Source organism: Canis aureus, chromosome 22 (assembly GCF_053574225.1).
Source record: "Canis aureus isolate CA01 chromosome 22, VMU_Caureus_v.1.0, whole genome shotgun sequence".
NCBI lineage: Eukaryota > Metazoa > Chordata > Mammalia > Carnivora > Canidae > Canis > Canis aureus.
The window spans coordinates 32510851-32537550 of record NC_135632.1 but is presented as its reverse complement, the minus strand read 5'-3'; the positions used below and the strand labels follow the sequence as shown (position 1 = coordinate 32537550).

Sequence of the window (26700 nt, the reverse complement as noted above, 5' to 3'; positions counted from 1 at the left end):
TATCACTGCCAACCCTGGCAGAAGAAAAAGAGAAGTTACTAGCTATTTCTTACCCTCACTGCTGTCTGGGTGTTAATGCTGCTGCATTCATTTCATTTCAGCTGCATCAGCAGGCAGAGAGGGCTTGCTCAAGCTCAACATTCCTGTCTTTCCCATCCTGGGTCAAACTTACTCAGTCTTTAGGTTTAGTTGTTTGGTATCCCAGCTGCTTTTACAAAGTGGATGGTGATTCTTTCAATTTGTTTTATTGTGGTAAAATATACATAACATACGATTTACCATTTTAAACATTTTCAAGGGTACAATTCAGTGGCATTAAGTGCATGCATACTTGTTGGATAGTGATTTTTTTTTAAAACATTTTATTTATTCATGAGAGTGCTGGTGAGAGAGCACAGCAGGGACAGAGGCAAAGGGAGAGGGAGAAGCAGACTCCCTGGAGAGCAGAGCCTGACCACGGGGCTCTGGGATCATGACCTGAGCCGAAGGTAGATGCTTAACCCACTGAGCCACCCAGGAGCCCCTGGATGGTGATTCTTGAAGAGCAATATTTTAGGGCTTCCTAAGGGACAACCTATAGGATATTTTCCTTCCCCCTCAAGCCCAGTGATGACCCTGACAGTGACCAGGGGCCGTCTGCGTGATGCCTAAGGATCTGCTTCGGTTTAGGCAATGCTCCACATGCAATCTCCTTGCTTTGATACTGTAACTGAGATGTGCTTAGATCTTGGTGTAAGTTTTTTCCTCATCATAAAAAACATTTGTTTTCATGGGCAGCCAAGTCATTAAATGGTGGCTGGTGAGAACCTGTGGTCATGTGGATTCATAATTAAGACATGAAGCCAGACCTAATTTTTATCTCCTGGGCCATGTCAAATAGAAAATATACACTGTAAATAGATTGTCTGGGGGTGGGGGGGTGGGATGACAGCAGGGGGGATAATGTTATCACTTATTTGACTACTTAAATTCCTTACACCTACTGCCTCTCTAACTATTTAAAGAACATTAGACTAGAGAACATTGAAGAAAACATCACAGCCATTTGAAAATTTCCTTCTTGGTGTTAAAAAAATTTCTCCATCCTATCTTTCAGTTGATCATTACTACAAAGGCAATGTATGTCAATGAAACGATACACTAAAATAAACATACAATACACATTTTAAAAGTAAAAATTAAAATTTCTCAAAATGCATCCTAATTTCTATTAGGAAGATCACAGAAGAAACAAGAAGGTTACATTTTCCCCTGATGCCTAGTAGATGAAAGATGATGCCTTTTCCTATGCTCCCCTGTTCTCAAGAGGGTACTACCTCTAGAAATCACTTTGCTGACATCAAAGAGGAGCTGAAGCAACACTTCTTTACTAAAACTCCTTGAAAAAAGTGGAAATTTATTCTCCTTTAATTCTGAATTGTTTTTATTTCCTAATGAGTTTCTAAGGCTCTGTAAATTAACATAGTACAAGTAAGCAGTAAATACACACATAACTAATGCATAAAAAATTATTCCTCAAGACACAGGGGGGAAACTTCATCATTTTAGGAATGAATCATCAGGGACTTGAGTGGATGGAAATAGGCTGATGCTTTGAAACTATAAAGAAGTACAGAGAACATTCACAAAGTACAGTCTGGGAACAACAACTTTACTGTAAGTTTAAATAGAATAGTTATTTGCATCTTTCTACCACAACATAAGTTTCTGCCTGATTTAACATATGGTATTTGGTTCTTATTAATCAAATCAAAAGACATACTCATCAATTCTTAAGCATTTACTTTACATGAAGGTAAGACCTGGATAAATTTGAAAATACTAATTAAAAACTAATAATGCTTCAGAAGCTAACTTAAAAGATTGCTCTTTCATCAGCTAAAATTTAACTTTAGGCTTTCTCATTTTAATTTTCTAATACTTATTTAAAACAATTTTTAATTATATAAAAATTTTAAATTCTATGCATTTTATAGTCAAACGTGTGTGTGAGGGTGTTTCTGTGTGAATGGTCGGCTTAATTTTTTTAATAGATCAAACTACATACTATTGTGGATTTGCCTTCTTTTCTTTTTCAGGGCTGCAGAACATCTATTTAACCATTCCCGAATGATGGACAGTAAGAACTTCCCTAATTTTTTGCTATTATAAATAATGTTGTGGAATATTCCTTGTACATATACTCATGAGCACTTGTATTTTTACAGGATGGATTCCCAGAAGTGAGACCGCTGGTCAGAAATATGTGCATTTTACATTTTGACAGGTGCCTCCAAATTATCCTCAAAACAAGGTAGTACTGGATCCCTGGGTGGCGCAGCGGTTTGGCGCCTGCCTTTGGCCCAGGGCGCGATCCTGGAGACCCGGGATCGAATCCCACATCGGGCTCCCGGTGCATGGAGCCTGCTTCTCCCTCTGCCTGTGTCTCTGCCTCTCTCTCTTTCTGTAACTATCATAAATAAATAAAAATTAAAAACAAAACAAAACAAAAAAAAACCAAGGTAGTACTAATTTATATTCTTTTTTAGAAAATTAAATTATTATTTATTTATTTATTCACAAGATACGCAGAGAAAGAGAGGCACAGACATGGGCAGAGGGAGAGATAGACTCCCTGTGAGGAGCCTGATGCAGGACTCAATCCCAGGATCCCGGATCACAACCTGAGCCAAAGGCAGATGCTCAATCACTAAGCAACCCAGGTGCCTCCCAATTTATATTCCTAAAATCAGTGTATAAATGTGCCTTTCCCAGCACCCTCCCTATGTAGAATGTTCTTAATCTTTTAATTTTTGTCAATTCAGTGATTGAAAAAAAGAGAAATCTTATTTTAGTTGGTATTTATTAGAGTTTGAGGATCTTTTCCAATGTTTCTTGGTTGTATTTTGCTGTTTGTTTGATCATTTTCCCAATCTTTTACCGGGTTGCTGGTTTTTCACCTGTTGATCTATAGCTCTTCCTCTATTAGGCATGTTAACTCTGTCCATTATATATGTTGCAAGATTGCTGTGAACAGCTTATGGTATTTTTGCCATACGGAATTAAAGAAATTTTACATAATCAAATCTGTTGATCTTTTTTCTTTATGTTTTTGTTTTTTATCTTGGTTTTTATCTTTTATCTTTTTTTTAAAAATCTTTTATCTTATACAGGCCTTTTCCACTGCCAAATTTTACTTTAGAATCTGCATAAGCTTTGGTATGTTTTATTGGAAATGTTTTTTGAAAAATATTTCATTGGGTATAAAATTCTAGGTTGATAGTCTTTCCTTTTTTACTTTAAAGATGTAGTATGACCATGTTCTGGTTTGCACAGTTTCTCAATAGACGATGTCATTACTATCTTTGCTTCTTTTAATAAAACGACCATTTCTTAGGGGGGACTTCTTTTAAGAATTTCACTTTATCATTCTTCAGCAATTTGATATAATGTGCCTGGGTGTGGTTTTCTTCATGCTTCTTCTGCTAGAGATTGATCAAGCTTCTTTGATATGTGTGTTTAAAGTTCTCATCAAATTCAGAAAATTATCAACCATTATTTAGTCTAATTCTAACATCTATGTCAGTGCTGGATCAGTTTCCAGTAAGTGATTATTTATACTCCTTATCATGTTCATCTTTTCCTGCTTCTTTGCATGGCGATAATCCTTAAATGTCAGATATTGTGGATTTTATGCTGTGGGATGCTACAGATTTTTATATTCCTCTTTTCAAATTAATTATTAATTTTTTTATTTTTGTATTCTTTTTTTTTTCTTTTCTTTTTCTTTTTTTTTGAGAGACTGACTCTTGGATTCCATGCCCACCATGAAGCCAGACATAGGACTCAATCTCATGACCCTGAGATCATGACCTGATGTGAAATCAAGGGTTGGACGCTTAACTGACTAAGCCAGTATTATTATAGATATTCTTGAGCTATGTTCTTGGAGACACTTTGATCCTGTCTGGTTTTGCTTTTATGACCAGTAGGTGGACTGAAGCAGTGCTTACATTGTCTAGGACTAATTATTTTCCACAATTTAAGGCAATTCCTTCCTGTATATCCACATGTTCCATGAATTATGAATTTTTCTAGTCTGGCTGGTGGGAAAAGGCACTATTTCCTTTAATCCTTTAAGGATAGTTCTTGTAGTATAAGACCTAAAATTGGGCAGCCTGGGTGGCTCAGCAGTTTAGGCGCTGCCTTCAGCCCAGGGCCTGATCCTGGAGATCTGGGATCGGGTCCCGCATTGAGCTCCCTGCGAGGAGCCTGCTTCTCTCTCTGCCTGTGTCTCTGCCTCTCTCTCTCTCTCATTAATAATAATAATAAAAAAGACCTAAAATTAAGGTTCAGCATTATGTGTTGCCTCAGCATCTCAGGAAAATCAGGAAGGCCTCAAATGGCCTAACAACACACTCTCTTCCTGGCTCTGCTTTCAGGATAAGAGCCCCGAGTTGAATAACCCTCTTTATCAATGGGCACCAGAAAGAGTTCCTGCTTATCACTGAGTAGTGGAATTCAATTTCCTGCCAGGCTGTGGGATTATTCAAACAAGCCAATCACATCAGGGACCAGGAACCAGGGAGTGCTTGCACTCTTGAGACTACAAAGCCTGCCTCCCACAGCCCTTGGTTGCTCCCTCCGTTCCAGCATGCAATCCCCATAAGGCCCTGCAAGATGTCTTGATCTACAAGGCTAAGAATGTAAGTGACTAAAAAACTGCTGTAAATTTCATTTGTCCAGTATTGGATGTTGTGTGTTTGGCCACTCCCCATAGCCGTAGGGTGGGAATCCATCCATCACCAAGGTGGCAAAGAGGGGAACAAACCAGTTCTTTCCCTAAACTTGGGTAATGTCCTTGTATGCATGTGATCCCCACTCTGAAAAATACTCAAGGGGTGCTTTCTGCAGATATTTGAGGTTCCCTCTGTGCATGTAGTTCTTTCCTCTTTGTAGTATGTCTTATGAACTCTCACTACCTCAATTTTCTTGGACTCAGTTCTGTTTGCTCAACTTAGTCTGCTGGTGTCCACCTGGGTCCCCTTTCTAGCACTATAGACTGAAACTCTCAGTAGCCTAGAGCTCACATGGTTTCCCCATGTATCAGGGATCACTGACCTTTACTGCCTGAGCCTCATGTCTTGAAAACTATTGTTTTATATATTTTGTCTCTGTCTTTTGGTTGTTTTAGGAGGGAAGGCAAATATTGTAGTTCTGTTACTGGAGGTTCCTCCCTTTATTTTTTAAAACATTTTTTTCTTTCCTGACTTCCTTTTCTGGGACTCCAATTACAAGTATGTTAAATAGCCTGATGTCATCTCACAGCTCACTGAGGCTCTGTTCATTTTATTTTTAAGGCTTTTATTTTTCTTACTTTATTATGGATAGTTTCTATCACTATGTTTACTCTCATTGTTCAACTTTCTTCCACTGTATGCAATCTGCTGTTAATCCCATCCAATGGAATTTTAACATCAGATAATGTATTTTTTATCTCTAGAAGTTTCATTTCCATCTTCATATTTTTCTCCTCATCAGGTCTGTGTTTTCCCCTACCTTTTTTTTCTTTTTTTTAAAAAAGATTTTATTTATTTATTCATGAGAGTCAGAGAGAGGCAGAGACATAGGCAGAGGGAGAAGCAGGCTCTTCACAGGGAGCCCAATGTGGGACTAGGATCATCCCCTGAGCTGAAGGCAGATGCTCAACCGTTGAGCCACCCAGGTGTCACATACTCTATCTTAAGCATATGGAATTTATTTATAATAACTGTTTTAGCATTCTTGCCTACTAATTCCATCATCTCTGTCATTTTTGCATCTGGTACCATGGGTTAATTTTTCTCCTGGTATGGATTCTATTTTCCTGCTTTTAAAATACCCAATAATATTTTATTGGATGTACAACACTGAATTTTACATTGCTGGGTTTTGGAATTTGTTGTTTTCCCTTAAAGAATGTTGTACTCTGTTCTAGCATGTTTTTATTTAGGCAAAGTTTGATCCCTTCAAGCTTGCTTTTAAATTTGTTAGTGTAGGTCAGGAGTAGCCTTTAGGGTAGAGCTAATACACCCCTACTACTAAGGCAGTATCTTCTGAGGAGTACTTAAATTCCTGCTTATTGTGAAGTCTTTCCATTCACAGAGAGCCTTGTGTGAGCTCTAGGAATTATTCAGCCTACTGCTTTGTGCAGATTCTTTCCCTGGCCCCAAGTGGCTTCTTCTGACATATGCAGAAATCTAAACTTAGCCAAAGACTTGAGGGGATCCCTTTTCAGTTTCTCTCTTTACAGTCCCTCTTCTCTGGGTCTCTGTCCCACAAATACAAGCCACCTAGGTCGTCCCTATCTCTATCTCCTCTACCCAGTGAGACCATTGGGCGCTCTCTTTGGTTTCTTCTTCCCTGTACTGCAGCCTGGAAACTACCTCTAGGCAGTTAGCTGGGGCAAGTGTGAGACTCATTTCATTTGTTTCTCTTCTCTCAGGGATCTTGGTCTTGGGCTGCCTGTTGTTCAGTGTCTGGTTTTCTAGTTGGTTAAGGTAAGAGTATAAATCTAATCCTGTTATTTCTTCATGGCCAGAAGCAGAAGTCCACTCTGCCATATTTCAAAAACATTACAAACAATCCAGATAATAAAGTATATCTAGTTCAGTAATTAAATTTCCTTAAACCTGGCTAAAAATAGCTAGGTTTTGCTTCTACCTAAGCTACACATAGTCTCTGAACTTCAGAAGTCTGTCATCTGATACAATATCCTGACAAATTTCAAACTGTCTTTGGATCTAAGACATATTATATACACGGTAAGAGCAAAGGAACAAGAGGAGTGGGTTTAAAGGTTTAAAAAGGCTTGGCTGACTTGAAATAAGGCAAAGTTTCTTGGGAAGGTCTTTGGCTAGATGGGGTTGCATACAGATGGGCATAAGTTTGTGCACCGTGTGTGCTGTGAATAAAGAAGCAGGCTTCATTTTATAGATGACAGAAGATAACATTAAAGTTGTAAATTTTTTAGATTTTTAAGGATAGGAACCTAAAGCAAATTGAAATCATGAAGTCAATTTTGAATTACAATTCATTTTTCCTATTAGTTTTCCTTCAAGAAGGTGAATTCCATCACATATGAAATTCCAAACTCACAAAACTGAATAATCCATTTAAAGGTTTTGTGGAAGAAACAAAATGGCTTTTTTAGATATCTCAAAGGCCAGGTTTATTGCACCTTGCAGAGCTAATACAGGCCTTCCTTCCGTTCAATACATTCCATACAAGGATACTCCGAGCCTTCAAAGTATTTACAGAGGTCTATACACAGCACTTTATCTTTATAATAATGCTGCAAGATAGTCAGGGTCAGAAATATGGTCTTCAGTTTGCAAACGAGGGCACAATTTATCTAGTGCGTGAAAGAGCTAGGCAGTATCACTCTAGTTTTCTTGACATCTTCAAAACTCACTAAAATTTAGCTCCTTTGACTTCATCTTTTTTAACATGGCAAGGTACAAACTTCATTGTGCTCATGATGTATTTGATACTGGTCAATCTAACAAGGGACATCATAAAGTTTGCTGAAAAGATGCATGCATGTGAAGGTATGTCACTATTAGAGAAGTCAGGCATATATGCTGTGAGGGGCAATAGCTTAGAGCTATATAACATAAACCATCTTACACTATAGACTAACCCAGGATTTTCATTAAAGCCTTGTCATCTAAACAAAAGGACAAAGAAGTTCAGAACATCAAAATAAGATTATTGTCCTAAGCAAGTGATACTGCTTTGACTATGCTACTTACAGAGCACAGGACTTTAATAGTTTTCAAACTACATTTTAAAAAGCAATTGTTTTAAAAAAAATAGAAAAGCAACTGTTTAACTGGAGAAAGAAGCCATGGCATTAGGAAGATATGTGTTGGCTCAGAATGGCAACAGCTCCAACATTACTCACAGTGTTCAGCCACATTTTCAGAGTTGACACCATATCCCTTTTAAGAGCTGATGGGCCATTCCTGCCCTGGCACACCAGATGGACAAGAGCCATTGTCTGGCACGTGAAGTGAAATGGAATATTCCAAGGTTATACTAGGCCAACAGACACTACAAGCTAAGTCATATGGTTATAAAGATAACACTAAATAAAGCTCTTTTAAAATAAACACAAATAAAAAATAGTCTGGATATTCTTTTCTTTCTTTTTTTAAAAAAACATTTCTCTGGGTGAAAGAAAGGAGAGGCTGGAAATACTGATAAAAGAGAAGAGACTGGCTAATAGGAAGAGGGAGAAAGGAGAAAGACTAACCAAGGATAGATATACCACAAAGCTCTGGCCTAAGAACATAAATATGTGCTGGTCCATTTCACTTTGCCATTAGCTCCAGCTCAGTGACTCTTATGGAGGATAAGGATACCCTGCAGACTTGAGGGAGGAGTCAAATCAGAGCCTGGCGTGAAGCTGGAGTTTGTACGTATGTACTCTGAAAAACACATACAGTTGATCAGTTATTCTTATATTACAAACCACAGGAAGTAAAGCACAAAAGAATCCCTGGGCTAATGCGGACAGGCCAAAGATGAGTAAGAAAGCATTTCAGGGTCACAAAGGCCGGGAAACAGTTATATATAAGAAATTCTAGTACCTATCTTTTTCAAAAAATGATGTGGGATTGTATTACTTCCTATATGACCTCTTGTGGTTCACTCTTTCTCTTAATTGCTTCTTCGATTGGAATTTGTGAAAGACGCAGTCTGTAGAAGGCAGTAATGAACAAGCTGATGTGAGAAAGTAAGCAAGATAACAGTGGTTCACACTACTTTGGCTATTTCTATATGCAGTCAGCAGGAAAAAAATCTAATGCTTCACCTGAAGAGTAGCACTATTCCTTCCAGTCTCCACACCTGGTCCCTGAAGACATTAGACAACTACTAACAAAATACAGAATAGTTTCATTAACCATTTCTCTGTACATAAAGATTCTTTGAAAGTCAGTGTGATCACAGAAGGAGCTCCTCAGTGCTGCATGAGTGGTGTCAGTGGTCTCAGAAGGTGGTATACTCCATGAAAGGTCACCTGAAAAAGGGAATGTGACAGCCACGTGGGGAATCGTACCAAGACAGAAAGGAGATCAGAGCACCAGGGCCTTTAGACTGAGGGACCTTCTGAGTACACAACAGGCAGTCGACATCCTCTATAGTGTTTTATGCTGTTACCACTTTTTAAGAATATATTCACTTTTAAAACTTACATAAAGTCCATGCTATGTCATTTATAAACCAGGCACAGGTGTTACTGATAATAAATATTAAAATACTTTGATTTACCAATAACAAACCTATTGTATTAACAAACCACCACATTATAGATATGGACTAAATGAAGACAGAAGTCTAAATTGCAAAATTAATTAACCAACAAAGAAATAGCATTTAGTTTCAAAAGTGGCATATAGTGAGGATCTAAGAGAATTACAAGAACCATATCAGCTATTTAATAATCTCATCACTTTTTACATATTTTAAGTGATAGAAAAGACACCTGTGGCAAATGCCTACCTGGGAGTAACACCTGAAACCTTTCTGTTTGTGTGGAGAGCAAGAGACTACAGAACAGCTGGACAACAAGCACAGGAAAAATAAGTCTTGTCATTGGAACTAAACTGCTTAGCAAAGCTTGACACAATTATGTCTCTCCTGATAGAAGCTATAAATAAACCCAAATAATAATAGAATGCTATGGTCAAAAAAAAAAAAAAGTGACTGGAAGGAAAGAGGACTAATTTTAAAGAGTGACAAACTTACTACTGGTCCTAAACTGTAAACAATGAAAGGAAAAAAAACCCACTGGGAGAGATTATTTAGGGGACTATGAAAGACTTTTGACCTGAAATACACAATTTTTGCAAAGTTCTTTCCCTATCTTAAAAAAAAAAAAAACCTTTTTATTCTAGAATGAGAAAAATTAATCTTTTAAGCCCCCTTTCACCACTGTAATCTTTCTAATCTTTTAACGATCTTCATTTAAGAAATAATAAAGAAAAAGTTAATTAAAAACTGGGCAAAATGTTTTTGACTCTTCAGAAATACCTCAAGTAAGGAAAAGAAAGTCTTGAATCACTCCTTGGGTAAACACATCTGAGTGAAAGACACATTACCATGTGAGGAAAGGATGGTGTCTGTTTATGCCAAAAGTCTGCTTCACTTTTCAATTTATTTGTGCTTTCAGAGCCTTCCATTGACAACGACAGAAGAAACATGTAGCTTTAACAACTCTGCCCAATCCCCTAAACAGCATCAGATGCCAAAGACCCGAAGATACTTCATGGGATAAAAACACCTCTAATACAATTTGCAGTATTTTAAACTAAGAAAGACACTCATTAATTGATTTTAGTGGAGGAAGAGGGCAGTTTTGGGAGAAGGCAGAAATTGGTAAGTACTGATCCAAACCACCCATTTTCTTATTAGTGCTTCTCTAAACAAAAAAGAGATCATTGGTGATTTCTAAAAAGGAAAACCCCAAAGTGACATTTTCTGAAAAGTAAATTGAAGAGAACTTTCATCATAAATTAATATATACAGCAGCTTTATAATGAGATCAACTTCCAAACCAATAAATTAGAGGTTATTGTTGCAGGGACAGCAAGAGACTTTATAACAGAAAACTTGCAGCAACGGCTAATCCCCATGTCTAGATTTATATTAATTAAGGAGCAATCCATATGCATAGGGAAACACTAAATAGAAGCAGGTCAAAGCCAGGGCTAAACATTGAGGTCAGTGTGTCTAAATTTACACAAAGATTATAATGAGACAAACTTAACTGACAAATATACTCTGCTGAGTCCCATCAAATTCGAGTTTGTAGAGCAAAGAGCCTTAAATGAAAATTAAATACTTATCTTTAAAGGATAGTTGATTTAAGAGAAATTTAATAAGCATGTATTATTTTTATGAGAAAAAACTGAAGATACTTTCATTTTGAAAAAAAGAAAACCCGATACCGAGACATATTCAAGGAGTACATCTAGACCCTTTTTTTTAACCTTTAAGATATCCTTGTGCCACCATGAAAACTATGAATATGCAACATAGCCAGAGTTCCCCAAATGTAACTCCCAAAGGAGCTTAAATCAATGGCTCCTTTGTCTAGTATGATAACTGCAACTTTAAATCACCTTTCCAGAGAATTAAACAAGCAAATGAAAACCTCCCCCCGCAACAAGTAACCTTTCACTTAAAAATTTTCACCAAATTGGACACAGATTATTTTGAACTCAGATGTGATGAACTCAAAGCTATCCACAATATTCTGAGTGTGAATCTACTGAAAGGATGCATTTTCTGTAGGAATGGAACCATTCTGAATAAGGCTAATGTTAAGCTACACCAGCCCTATCAGCCCCTTGCCTATATAAAACTGTAGACATTCCTCAGGTAGATGAATCCTCCTAGAGAGGAGCAGGAGTGGCTGGTGATCTTATGTGCCTTTTTCCCCAGTGTAGCAGGGTTATTTACTATTCATGCACTGTAGCTGAGCGATCTTTTCTAAAGCTCGTCTTATAAAAATCTAATGCTGGTACTCAAAGCTAGATAAACTATAAACATCTCCTCTAGGTCTCCATTAGTCCTAACTTCCCCCTATGTATTTGAATTAGACTGTGTATGAACATGTTTCCATCACTAGAGCCAGTCTAGACAGAAAGTCAGTCACTGGAGTATGCATGTGGCCACAATGCTCTGTATAAAAGGTTATGCACCTCACCGGTGCAAGCAGTTGCCCTATAAGGTACTACCCATACCTGCTGACAGGCACACAGTTAGATAGGTTTTTATAACTTGCCCTCAGCACTTGAATATTACAAAAAAATATGACTTATTTGGGGAAATGCTCTCAGAGGGATGGCAGCACTGAATTAGGGGGAAAATACCCTTCTATTTTCAAGAAAAGATAAATTGGGATGTTTATTATTCAAGCTTTTAAGTGCTTTATTTGGCAATAGGTTTCTCCATAGGATATTCTTAAACAGGAGGTTTTTAAAATATATCTAAAACATTTTGATTTATGATTTTTTTCCCAGGAACACCATGAGTTGTGGAAATATGCCTATAGCTTAAAGAACTCCTATATTGCTTATTACACAAATTCCACACCAATAGAACGTGACCAAAAATTCAACACCCACAAGAAGCAATAAGCTTCAGGATCTCTTATAGGACAACTATAAGGAGTAGGAAAAAAGAAAGAAGTTATTGCTATTGTGTACACTACTAATTAGTCTGACATGTCAGAAGCATCTTCTTTTTTAAGTAAGAATTATTTTGAGTGTTGTTACTGGAAGCACCTTGCCCCAAACCAGATACTAAAATGGAAGGCTTTTAGAAAGTAAGGAAATATAAAGATAGCTGCTTGGTAATTAAGGGTCTCAGACTCAGACAATTAGTAGGGTTATATTAATTCTTTATATTTCCACAATTATAATATTTCTCCCAAAACATGACCTTTAATATCCAAATTAAAAAGGCAACATATTATTCAATCATCCAGATCTTTTGTCCACACAAGTAAATCTCTGGACAATTAGAGGATTTTTATTATTTTGTTTCAGAACTCTCAAATTCCGTATTAAAACAGTATATTGTTATGATTTAAAATATACCTTATTTGCATGTGTTGTTTAAATAATTTACCTTCATTTCTCCTAAAAAGAATACTGACTACCAGTTTGCTACTTTCCACAGCGACACATATGGCACCATAATTCTAATGCAGTGACCTATTCTGAAGTTTACTGTATTATATCTTTTAAAAAGGGTTGTTGGGATCCCTGGGTGGCGCAGCGGTTTAGTGCCTGCCTTTGGCCCAGGGCGCGATCCTGGAGACCCGGGATCGAATCCCACGTCGGGCTCCCGGTGCATGGAGCCTGCTTCTCACTCTGCCTGTGTCTCTGCCTCTCTCTATCTCTCTCTGTGACTATCATAAATAAATAAAAATTAAAAAATAAATAAATAAAAGGGTTGTCATGAAAGTTAATAGTGTGAAGCACATCATTTAAGAATATTTAGCCTGTCTGAAAAAAGTCCTTGATAACCTATAAAAACACTCAAACCTTAAATAAAGATAAGTTTTGAAGCTGAGTAAGGAATACATTAAGGTTCATTATAACCATTTTCTCTATTTTATGAATGTGAAAATCCCACTTCTTCCCTATCTTTGGTAAAGTAGAGTCTAAAGCCATCTAGTTTAAACACTTTACTAGTATTTCCTACATGTGCTTAAACATAATTAGGTCTTCATTTACTTAAAATCTCCTACAATTCATTTAAAAATTACTAATTTGGTTGACATCCTAATTATACCAAACTAATGAGTTTTAGTGCTGTTACAGTACACACCAATCAGAATCCTACAAAGGATGAGTGGACAACTATATAGTAGTAAAAAACAAAAAAAACAAAACCAGAAAATATATTATTCTCCCAGGAATTCATCTTCCTGCTTTAAGAATGTTTGTAACATAGCTATTACTTGGTTCAGAGCTATTTCCTGGATCAGAGGTAAGGAAACCAGTGAGAAAAATAAACATAAGCATGATAAATACAAGGTTGTGTTTTCTTCTTTACCAAAACAGAGCAATTTCTCCAGTGGCTCTTTTCTTTAAAGGAGATGTGAAGATAAAACTTTTACAGGCATATTTTGAATGTGACTCATATATCAGCAAGTAAGGTATAGTTTTTACCATCTTTAAAAGAATCAAATTACCAAGGAGATAGATGTACTTAAGAAAGTAAAGTTTTTGTAGATCAGCATTTTTGGACAATGATATATAAAAAAATAATAAACAGCTAATATTCTTTTTAACCTAGGCAAACTGGATGTTCAGGAAAGATATCAAACTGATTGTTATACTAAATAAAGACTTACCTACACAAAGCAGAAATATCAAGGGTTTAATTAGGATACCTGCTTTGTCATGCAATCATCTCTCCCCTCTATACTGAAGCTACCAATCCTTTCCTGGCAACTCTGACTCTACTTCTTTTTACTTGTTTCACTACCTGGCAATCTAAATTCTAAACTCATGATCAGATAATTTTAGCTTTCTTTTCTCATTCTGTGTTTTCTAGAAAATCATACTTTGATAAAGTCCATAAAACTGGATCTTTTAGTGTATTATATTATTATATAGTAGTATCTCTCGTAAAATAACTAGAGTTCCTTTTACAGAATGACATGGTAGGGAAACACATTTTATAAATATATAAGTAACCAGAATCCATACTTAAAAATTTCATTCATTCATTCATTTCAGATAGAAAGAGAGGGGCCCATTAGCAAACAGGGGAAGGGGCAGAGGGGGCAGAGGGACAAGCAGACTCTGCACTGACCTCGGAGCCTAATTGTGGGCTTCATCCCATGAACCTGAGATCATGCCCTTAGCTGAAATGCTGAATTCAAGTGTCAGATGCTCAACTGACTGAGCCACTGGTACTTTTTTATTTTTTTATTCACGAGAGACAGAGAGAGAGATAGAGAGAGAGGCAGAGACCCAGGCAGAGGGAGAAGCAGGCTCCATGCAGGGAGCCTGATGTAGGACTCGATCCAGGTCTCCAGGATCATGCCCTGGGCTGAAGGCGGCGCTAAACCGCTGAGCCACCCGGGCTGCCCACCCCCCCTGTTTTTAAACCAAATGTATAATGGTACAGAATCACTTCTGTGAAACTTCTTTAATTCATAAAACATATGAATCCATATTTCCAAACAGATCTGAGGAAGCTGATGGGACCTGTGGTGCAAGAGGGGGCAGTGTGCCAGAATTCTACAGATAATACTGAGTTAGAACCCAAAGTCCTTTATACATTTTTTTGGACTTTACTTACTCTCCTGGTTTTTAAAATACGAGGTAGATTGACAACCTACATATAAGTATAGCTTTCCTTTACATAAGGTGTCAGAGAAGTTAAATGACTATGAATTATAGCCTATCTATATCCACTTTTGGAAGCACTGATTAGAATGACTTCTGGAATTTATCATTGTGACATTTTAGAAGAAAGCCAATTCTTCACAAAGAAAACAGCTTGAAGTTAGATATATGTTGTACCATATATTTTTACTTCCTAATTTTCTCACTTTTAAAAATGTCATAGGCATTAGGAGAAACCTTATGTCTATGTTCCCATATTTAATGTCTTTAAAAAAAAAAGAATTTTGCATTCCTGCTAAGACCTGACATCAACAATAGTCCATAATAAACAGGTAAACTTATTGTTTTCACAGCTTTATCTAAATTTCAGTTAAAGAAACTGTTCGTTGCTAGTTCTCAAGTATAGCTGAGTAGGATGTGTAGAAGCCAGGTTCACGCTACTATTAGTAGGCAGCAGGATCCTCTTAAAAATACATTTATTGGGATGCCTGGGTGGCTCAGTGGTTGAGTGTCTGCCTTTGGCTCAGGCTGTGATCCCAGGGTCCTGGGTTCAAGTCCTGCATCGGGCTCCCACAGGGAGCCTGCTTCTCCCTCTGCCTAGGTCTCTGCCTCTCTCTCTGTGTCTCTCATGAATAAATAAAATCTTAAAAAAATCCATTTATGTACCTTTCATCAGTCTAATAACTCACAGACTTAGTGTAAATAATTTACACAAACACACCTATGTTGAAATAATTAATTCTACTTTCTGGTCCCCATCCCCCTAGCAGTCACCAGCAATTATAAAATTTTCATGTTCAGTAACACAATTTATTATACAATCACAACTAGGTCAAAGACAAGCAATTAATAACAATCAAAGTTAGGTATCTGAGACAATTTATGGATAAGGATTGTATCAGCTGTTTAAAAAATGGGTCATAAGTGATCTGAAACAAATGGCTGTGATGGAGACTGAGGAAGAAGCCATTCTCCAACCTTTTCCAGAATACTATAAAAGACTGGGAGCAAATTCTTCTTTCCATTTGCTCAGTCCATTTGAGAAGAATAAAGCTCTTACCAATAAAACTGCAGCTGTGCTCACCCTCAGCTTAATCAATGTGTAAGGCTGAGGGTTAGTTAGCTGCCATTCTTGGTCCTATTTGTTGTTCTAATAAAGATATGCATAAATCTAAGAATGGGAGTAACCAATACTTGATTTTTATTTGGAAGGTGTTGGGAAGCAGGAGGAAGAGCTCATCCATCTTGGAGTGTTGATGTTCGTGAGTATGCTCAGAGCATTTTCATTTGACCTGGCCTGTGTAGTTCTGCCTGTTTGTGAAGGGTGGCCAATAAAGACTTCATGGTTGTATGAATGCAGGACCTTGATGGCCCAGGCTGAACCACAAGGCAGCTTTTAGTCTGAAGGCAGATGATAGGGGAATGAAATATACAGGGTGAGGGTCAGAGCCCAAATGACTCCCTCACAGAACAAAAGAACCAAGTCGGGATGCCTGGATGGCTTAGCGGTTGAGTGTCGGCCTTCAGCTCAGGGCGTGATCCCGGTGCCCGGGATCGAGTCCTGCATCAGGCTTCCTGAGAGGAGCCTGCTTCTCCCTCTGCCTATGTTATGTCTCTGCCTCTCTCTCTCTCTGTCTCTCATGAATAAACAAAATCTTTAAAAAAAAAAAAACAAGAGTCAAATTACACACCTTTTACAGATTACACTGCTGCTCATCTTTGGCAGTTAAAAAGAAATCCTTATTATGAAAAATTTCAAACATATTCAAATGTAGACTAGTATAATAAAACTCCCCAATGTACCCCTCACCCATCATTCAACAATTATAATGGTCAATTTCCTATCTTCCACATCCCTATCTACTTCCAACCTTTCTGGATTATTTTGAAGCAAATTCTAAATATCAAAGAACTCTATTTGCAAATAGTTCCATTTTTCTAAAAGATAAGGACATGTAAAAAATTTATAATGAAAATTATTTTATTATATCAAAAAATTTCTGGCAATAACTCAATATCAAATGGTTAGTTTTAAAATTTCTAATTATCTCATAAAAGCCATATATTTGGGGGATAATTTTTTAATGATATAAGTTTATAACACTTTGATAGCAACAGCAATAGGGTAGAAAAGTAGAACTGAGATAAATAAAATAATGCCAGATGACATCTAGATTTAGGTACTTTTCAGAAAAAAAAAAAGATTAGAAGTATTCTGAAAATTACTCTGTAAATAAAGCAACTGGTATAGAAAAACTGTTGAGCTGCTTGTTTTATCTCATAACTGTCAGTGTTTTCAGGATAGTTCATTTTGTCTGAGGCAAAATACCTGTTATTTTTAGGTCTAAAGATCATAAGATAAGCATATTTTATTTATTTTTATTTTTATTTTTTTAAATTTTATTTATTTATTCATGATAGAAATAGAGAGAGAGAGGCAGAGACACAGGCAGAGGGAGAAGCAGGCTCCATGCCGGGAGCCCAATGTGGGACTTGATCCCCGGACTCCAGGATCAGGCCCTGGGCCAAAGATAGGCCCTGAACCACTGAGCCACCCAGGGATCCCCGATAAGCATATTTTAAATAATAAACTTCAAATAAAGAATATGATAAACATCTAAGAGTTAAAAAAATAACCATAAAACAGCAAAAACAAACTTCAAAAGACAAAATCAAATAGAACAGAGCTTAAATTTTGTATATGCTTGAGAAGAGAGCACTGACAAATAACATTCCATGAAAAATGGAAATATGATTAGTACTCTACACTTTAGCAATTCATGGATTAAATCATGTTCACCAAGGAGGATGAGGGATGCCTGGGTGGCTCAGTGGTTGAGCAGCAGGATTCAGCTCAGGGAGTGATCCTGGAGACCCAGGATCGAGTCCCACATTGGGCTCCCTGCATGGAGCCTGCTTCTCCCTCTGCCTGTGTCTCTGCCTCTCTCTCTGTGTTTCTCACGAATAAATAAATAAAATCTTAAAAAAAAAAAAAAAAAAAAGGAGGATGAAACTCCAAAAGCCTGGAAGGTTGGTCCTGGCCTTTTGAGCTTATCATCCTCTACTTTGTTCCTCAAACAGGGTGACACAGCCAAACTCTGGCAGTCAGGTGATATCTGACAAATAAGAGTGCTCTGGCAGGCTCATCAATAAACATCACTGTGAAGTGTGAACAGCCCTATAAAGGTCAGCAGTTAGACCCACCTAGACTGCTGCACTGGGAACAGCATGACAATCACCTGTGCACCCATTAACCAGCTGGTAACTGTTGGACATTTTGTCACCGGAGAAATAATCCTTCCTAGGAAATAATACAATAGGGACTACTAATTCAAGGTTAGGCTTTTTTCCAGGGTTTAAATCCAAGAGTGTCAGTGCTGAGGTGGTGGTATTTAGAGATTATTCAATACTCTCTTCTCTCAATTAAATTCATCTGAGTAGGTATTTATCAGCCATTGAATGTATGTCCATTTGGGGTCCTAAATACTCTGGGAAATGACATCAACAACAGTTCATGACTGTTTACAAAGGGCTTGCACATATACCTCATAGGAATGCTGTGATTTACGTAGGGCTGACGGTTATCTCTGATAAGAAACTGAATCTGAGGAAAGATAAGTGACCAGTATGAGTCACAGAACTAATTAACAGTGGAGCTGGTATTAAAATCTGTAACTGCCAACTATAAAGACCATGAAGTAGGATGTATAACCCTACCCTCAAACATTTAACATTTATTTCTGAATAGACCAAAATTCTTAAAACAGACAAACGTAAATTATAAATATGAAGATTGAATAAAAAATCACTATATGTAGGGAGAAGAGTGAGTAAACATTTTAAAAATTGGTTAAATTTATATTCTTAGGCAAAGCCTGCTTCGGAACTGATAGTATTTCTGGTGTTAAAACAGCTTTATAGATTCAGTATAGGATAATCTTATTTATTTGTATTCTATCAAACTTATATTTTTGATAATTTGAAGATACATTAGATTGAAGTTTAAAGTTAAAACTGGGAGAAAAAAATCTGCAGATTGGATGTGACCCAGAAAAGAACGTGAAGTAAATCCATTAAACAAAGGAATGGATATTCTGACTTGTTTAAGATAAATAACTCTTTTTCAAGACTCTAGAAGTGTGATGTGATGTGCCATATAGATATATATCATGTGCCAATTAGGAAACATTTTTATACGTCCTAAAGAATAAACATTAGTTTGTTACCATATATTTTACAAACAATATTCTATTCTTTTATCAGATGGGCTACATCAAATTGATAAAACTTTAGGTTTAATCTTTAGGCTTATTCTTTATTTTTTCTTTATCCTTTAGGCTTATTCTTACCATTAATAGGATATTTTTAAAATCTATTTATTTCATGTATGTAATTTTGCTTTAGCCAGGGATGATTTTTATTTTTGTTGTTTTGCAGAATGTATCTGTAGTTTTCTGAGACACTGGCAAAAGAAAACTCCAATTTACTAAACAGGAATTGTTTTGATTGCTGAGAGAAGGCTTTGGTGGGATGAATGTATTAAGCAGAGATTACCTGTACAGAGAACAGCTTCCCGCATATGAGCTGATTCAGAGTGACAGGCCCATTTCAGCTGACTGGGAGACCAAGCAGGCCTAGATATCACTGGGATAAGGAATGGCTCTCAGCACAGAGCTTCTTCTCTAAGTATAAAATTATACCTTATTCCAAGTGTAAGAAGTGAGGATATTCATCTAGTGCTCAAAAGTGCCTTATAAATGGTATTGTCTCAAAAGTTTCTTTCTTTTCTCCCTCTAGTTTTATTGAGATATATTTCACATAAAACACTAAGTTTAAGGTGTACAGTATGATGACCTCATGCCAAAAGTTTCTTGAGTAAGGGATTGACTTCCCAAAATAAATTTTCTCTTAAAATACCACTCCCCTCTAAATTTCAGCAACCCCCAGAGGTACTCTTTTGGGAGTGAGGAGGCAGATGCAGTTCCATGTTCCATTATTTCCAGAAGAACCACTTGATGTAGGCCTTATATCACACAAAAAGTGTTTTTTAATGACATTACCTCCAAATAAGTTATACATAGTCATACAAATGGGACTGAAATAGGAATAACGAGATAGAAAGAACACAGTATTTGTCATTCAGTTTTAGATTAGTACAGCATTACTGAAATTCACTACTATTTGGGGGTAAAAGTATGAAATAATTTAAAAAACATTTTATAGTGATCTTACACAATTATATTTTATTTTCCTTTTGGTAGAAGTATTTTTATATGTCCTTATTTTAAAAAATTTCTATTAAACAATAAGTAACGTACAAAAGTCAAACAGATTATAATTTCTTTATGTTTTATAGACCAGCCAGGATCCTAAGAGAGACCCTGATTCCCCTTTGTCATTTCTCTCTTGTCTAAAACTTCACCTTCTAGTGAGTTTATTCCTGAAGGTGGAAGACAGAATTTCATCTTCAATACTAATTAAATACTCAAAGAAGAATTTCTCATTGAAAAAAAAAATCAATGAAAACTCTGTAGCTACCTTTGGATTTTTGTAATTTCCAAAATAAACCCAAATATGTAAAAAACTGGCAGTGGGTTTGTCTTCTGGTTAAGAGAATCTGGTCAAAGACACATAATCACACATTTAGTATAACACAGAAAATAAGAACTTTGAGCATAAAGCACCCTAGCAAGCCACAAAGGCTTGGCTATAAACTCTCTTTAGTTTTCCTAGAAAGTTATAGTTCCTAGTTGACAACCATTCGCTTTTTTGTTCTATTAGCTTGAAAGGACGCATGGTTATTAAAATGCCAACAAGGTCACGTCTGTGTGGTGCTGCTGGTTGTTATCAGATTTTAATAGCCCACATTTCTCAAATTAACATCTTCTGTAGGCATCTAATTAAAGATTAAGCTATTCAATTTGAATTTTTATTATTATTTGGCAGCAGAATATAATGCATTCTTTAAATGCACTTCCCTATCCAAAATGATTTTTCATTAATTTTTATCACACTATGCTCTTTCCTTCTTGGCAAATAATAGACCTTAAAAAAGACTAATGAGAAAACCCAATTTAAAACAAAAGCAGTTACATACTATGGAAATTTAAAATCAATAATAATAATAGTTATAATAGTAGTGGTGGTGGTGGTGGTGGTGGTAGTAAACAATTCACTAAGGTCTGACATTTAAGTCTTGAATAGACTTATTCAAGAATTCAATATTGGACTTAAAGTCTCTTACCAGGGTTGCAATCTGTAAGAAGTGAGCAGATGGAGAGGAGAACTTTAGAAATGGTTAGGGCTGGACTCCAGTTGTCCTTTAGGATATCCAGACAGATGACACCCTGGCTGTTAATATTACAGTGATAGATTCTTGTTCGGAAGGTAACCTAGAAGAAAATGTAAAGTTGTTATAAATAGATATACTTTTTATTAGACAAAATATTCCAAGGGTCACTGGTTGAACCATATACTTAAATTTCTCCTCAGGCACATAAGAAGAATCAATAAACAAAATCATTATTTTAGAACTTGAACCATTCTGGCACAGAGAACTAAACCCCAATAGCAAAATCATGTCCTTTTGCTTTTGATGAAGAGTCCTATCACTTAACTAATGTTCTGGGGACTGAATTTGCTCTTAGTGCAATTGTAGGAATGCTCATAAGGGAAAAACTAACTGTGATTTCTAAAAGCATTTGAAAGAAAAAAATTCAAAAAATAAAAATTTCAAAGGAAACTTGTTGGGAGTCCAATTGTTTTAAGGACTTGTATATTTTAAAGTTCAAAACAGCACTGGAATATTGTAAAAAGGACATAAATACTATTCTCTGTCACAGTTTAAAAACATGAATTAGGCATGTATGTAAATAATATACCTTAAGTTTATAAAGAAACTATACTAGTTACAATTTATGAATCCTTTCCTCCTTAAATTCTATATTTTGAATATAATATTAACATAGTCTACCTCTTCCCTATGATAGGTAGATTACCACTGCACTTTGTTTAGGTATAATTTTGAGATATGTTTATAACATTTTTAAAGAACTTCAATTAAAAAGTTAAGTCTAAATCAGTTTTATAACTCTGGTAAAATTCTGTTTTTTAGAAGTTTTATGTAAATAATAATAAGATATTAATACTATTTATTAATAACATGTTTATAAGTATTCTCAACATTTAAGTTGAAATATACAAAAAAATCTTGTTTTTTTTTTTTAAATACCAGTCTTCTGGTATCTAAGTTCAAAATGGCTATGAACCAAAAAATATATGGCAGATATTTGTAGGTGTTGCCACCTAACCAGGGCACCCACTCAAACTCAATTTATTTAGTTTGCATAAAATCAAGACTCAGGACAGATCCAGTCTTCTACAATTATTGAACAACACAGTACCATTTTCAGGCTAGATGAGTATTCCTAATAAGACCTGTTCTTCTAGCCACATGCCAGACCTTATGGAGAACTTTAACATTTCTTCTATACACACTCCAAATACCTAAAAATGCTGAGGAAACTGTAACATTTAAAAAAATGCATAGCTGAATTTGCACAGAGATTTCCCAGAGGCCAGAACTGAAAACCAAGAATCGCACTAAGCACATGAGCTGACGGTGTAGCTGCCAGGGGTGGGACCTATGGAAGAGGGAATAGCTAGTCTTGATAAAATGGGGGCTTGGGATTTGACGCCTTCATGGAGAAAGGGGAAATCTTAGGTCTACATGTGGCAAGAGGTTGGAATTGAGAGGCTTTATATAGATTAGGCCACTTGAGCAGCTAGTCTTTTAGTAAATGGATGGACTTTTTTTTTTTTTTTAAAGATTTTATTTATTCATGAGAGACAGAGGGGGAGAGAGAGAGAGAGAGAGAGAGAGAGAGAGAGGCAGAGTCACAGGCAGAGAGAGAAGCAGGCTCCATGCAGAGAGTCCGATGTGGGACTCAATCCTGGGACTCCAGGATCAGGCCCTGGGCTGAAGGCAGGCACTAAACCCCTGAGCTACCCAGGGATCCCAGTAAATGGATGGACTTGAAAAGAAAATGCCTTCTGGGAGAGATAGCAAAGACATGTGCTGGAGAAAGCCTATGCTCTGAAGTTAGGAGAAAAATGTTTCCTCTGAATTCTAAGTCATGGGCATATGTACTATGAAAACACCAACTAAAAAAAAGAGCTTAAGTGGCTATATTACTATCAGATCAAATATATGTTTAAGGCAAAATGAACAAAGAAGATTGCTGCATTATGATAAAATGAACAACTCATCAGAAAAATGTAACAGTTCTGAAACTGTTGTACCTAATAAGATAGCCAAAAATATAAAAAGTGAAATTTAGCAAAATTATAGAGAAAATGACATGTCTACAATCAGAGGGACATCTTGCTGTAGTAACGGAAGTCATCCAGACCAAAATGTAGTAAGGATACTGAAAATAGGAACAACCAAATTAACAAAATCAAGGGATTGAATGAAAATGAAATTCCACACTTAACAAAGAATATACATTCTTTTCCATTCACATAAGAAACATATTTAAACTGATCACATACTAAGCCACAGAGGAAGCTTAAGATATTTCAAAGAATTATTAAGACCACAAAAATTCTCCATCAAATGTTTGGGAAACTGAAAAACACATTTTTCAAATAATTCTTGGATCAAAGGAAAAAAATTGGCTACATTTATAACTGAATGACAGTGAAATGTTTGGACTGCCAATACCAAACTTTGCAATTTGGTTAAAACAGTTATCATAAAGAAATCTACAGTTTCAAATACACAAATTAGAAAGGAGGAAAGGCATCTATTGAGTGCTTAAGGAAAAGAAAAGAATAACAGTAAATCCTATAAAAGCAGATAGAGACATGAGCAGAATTTAATGAAATAGAGAATACCTAACAATATTAAAATTCTGCAGAGAAATCAGTGTGTCTATTCCTTTAAGTGCTTACTAGATGGAAAGACAAAATATTTTTATGATCCAGTGTAAATGATGAGTGGCTTTTATATACAGTGTTTTAAAAACCTATCAGATACTGATTGGCTACTAGGAGCCAGTTAATCCTCAAAATAATTCAAAGAGGTATTGTACCTACTTTTAAAATGAAACTGTAACTCTGTGAGATGATGGATGTATGTGGTAATCATTTTGCAATACATACATACATATATCAAATCATTATGTTGTGTACCTAAAATAAATACAATGCTTTATGCCAATTATATCTTAATAACACAGCAGGAAAAAAATAAATGAAGTCACAGAGTGGTTAAAGAACTGGCATGTGGTTGCACAGTTGGCAAGTGGAGGAGCCAGAATTTGAACACAGCTTTGTTGACCCAAAACCTCATGCTCTCCTACTTAGCCTCAATGCCCCTCCCTCCTTTTTTACTTTTAATTTTGAGATTATTATACAGTCACACCATGTTGTAAGAATAATACTGACGGGTCACATATGTTTCTCATCCACTTTCCCCCAATGGCAACATCCTACATAACTGTAATGTATCATCACAGGAAACTCACACTGATACAGTCTGCTGACCTTTTCCATTTATCATCAGTTTTATATGCACTCATGTATACACGTGTTTCTATGCAATTTTATCACATGTATATCTGTTACCACAACCACAGCCAAGATACATAATAGTTCATTCACAAACATCCTTTATGCTACTATTTAACTGACACAGTCACCTTCCTATCTTCCTCTCTTAATTCTTGAAAACCACTACTCTTTGCCTCTGTGATTCTGTCATTTCAAGAATGTTACATAAATGGAATCATATAGAATGTAATTTTTGAAATCACCTCTTTTTACTTGCACATTGCCCTTGAGATTCATCTAAATTGTTGCACGTATCAATAGTTTGTTCTTTCTTATTGATGGGTAGTATTCCATGGTATGGATGTACCAGTTTGTTTAACCATTTACCTACCGAATGGATTATTTCTAGTTTTTAGCTATCACAAATAAAGCTGCCATCAACATGTGTATGTTTGTGTGAACATAAGTTTTGCCTTCTCTGAGGTAGATGTCCAAGAATGCAATTGTGGGGTTGTATGATAAGTTCATACTTAGTTTTATAATTTTTTCCAGAGCAGTTGCACCCTTTTATATTCCCACCAGCAGAGTGATCCAGTTTCTCTGCATCCTTGCCAGCATTTGGTGTAATATGATTTTAGCCATTCTGATTGGGTGTAGTGGTTGGTATTGCATTGTGGTTTTAATTTGCATTTTCCTAATTCCATACTTTTTCATGTGCTTATTTATTATCTGGATACCCTCTTTCTTAGGATGTTCATGCTCATCCATGTCTTTTGCCCATTTTCTAATTAGGTTGGTTTTACTGTTGATTCTCTATTTTAAGTGAAGATATTTCATTAAAAGTATAGTTGGATGAAAAATAAAGCATGAGTTTGCAAAGAATCTTGTGGATTTTTTGGACAGAGAATGCTTCACACTTGAATGTTTTGTAATACTGATTAAAGGATCTACTTTGCTGTTTGTTAACTTTTGTCCCAACAGGTATTCATATATAAACCACAGTGAAGGGCAGCCCAGGTGGCTCAACCCACAGCCACAGCCACAGCCGCCTTCAGCCCAGGGAGTGATCCTGGAGACCCAGGATTGAGTTCCACGTCTAGCTCCCTGCACGGAGCCTGCTTCTACCTCTGCCTATGCTCTGCCCGCTCTCTCTCTCTCTCTGTGTCTCTCATGAATAAATAAAAAAATCTTAAAAAAGAATAAACCACAGTGAATCAAACAGGTAGTTTGTTCCTATGTTTTAATGCTGTAGGCTCCCACAAATAGCACTTTACAATATTTTTTTATTTTGTGTATGGATGACACACAATGTTACACTTCTTTCAGGTATATAATGACAAGTCATTCAACATCTCTATACATTATGTTCTGCTCACCACAAGTGTAACTACCATATGATGCTATTACAACTGTCACCATACAACACTTACAGTATCACTGACTGTATTCCCCATGCTGTACCTTTTATTCCTATGACTTATTCATTCCCTAAGTGAAGTCTGTATCTCCCACTCCCCTTCACCCATTTTGCCTATCCACCAATCCCTTCCGTTAATCATCAATTTGTTCTCTGCATTTGTAGGTATGATTCTGCTTTTTGTTTATTCATTTGTATTGTTTTTTTAGATTCCACACATAAGTGAAATCATATGGTATTTGTCTTTCTCTCACTAACTTCACTAAGTCTAATTCCTTCTAGGTCCATCCATGTTGCTGCAAATGGCAAGATCTCATCCTTTTTTATTGTTAATATTCTATTGTATATATACATACCATGTCTTCTTTATCCATTTATCTACTGATGGACTCTTGGGTTGCACATATCTTTTTGAATCAGTGTTTTCGTTTTCTTTGGGTAAATACCCAGTAGTGCTTATTAAATCATATAGTATTTCTATTTTTAATTTTTGAGGAACCTCCATACTGTTTTCTACATTGGCTGATGATTAGTGACGGTCCGCTGGCCATCTGTATGCCTTCTTTGGGAAAACTGTTTATTCGGGTTCTTTGCGCATATTTTAATCAGACTGTCTGATTTTTTTGGTGTTGAGTTGCATAAGTGGTTGATATATTTTGGATATTAACCCTTTATAGGATATATCATTTGCAAATATCTTCTCCCATTCAGTGGGCTGCCTTTTACTTTTGTTGATGGTTTCCTTTGCTCTGCCAACCCTTTTTATTTTAGTGTAGTCCCAACAGTTTGTTTTGGCTTCATTTTCTTTGCCTTAGGAGACATTATCTAGAA

General features: G+C 36.2%; 1 protein-coding gene and 1 long non-coding RNA gene across 12 annotated transcripts in view; one reads left to right on the top strand and one right to left on the bottom strand.

The window, feature by feature from the left end:
- The window catches only part of UBE2E2 (ubiquitin conjugating enzyme E2 E2), a 469097-nt gene that overhangs the window by 25285 nt on the left and 417112 nt on the right, over nucleotides 1-26700 (bottom strand). For all 11 annotated transcript variants that reach the window (XR_013361371.1, XM_077865379.1, XM_077865383.1 and 8 more), the window contains one exon: nucleotides 21142-21289. Coding sequence is in view for 10 of the 11 variants with exons in the window: in XM_077865379.1 (XP_077721505.1) it covers nucleotides 21142-21289 (148 nt within the window). In the remaining variant the exon portion in view is untranslated. The remainder of the gene's footprint in view (nucleotides 1-21141; nucleotides 21290-26700) is intronic.
- LOC144293982 (uncharacterized) lies at nucleotides 4550-25671 on the top strand. The gene is made up of 5 exons (XR_013361372.1): nucleotides 4550-4685; nucleotides 6464-6518; nucleotides 10196-10401; nucleotides 16110-16159; nucleotides 25434-25671. It is a non-coding gene; the product is annotated as an uncharacterized LOC144293982 (long non-coding RNA).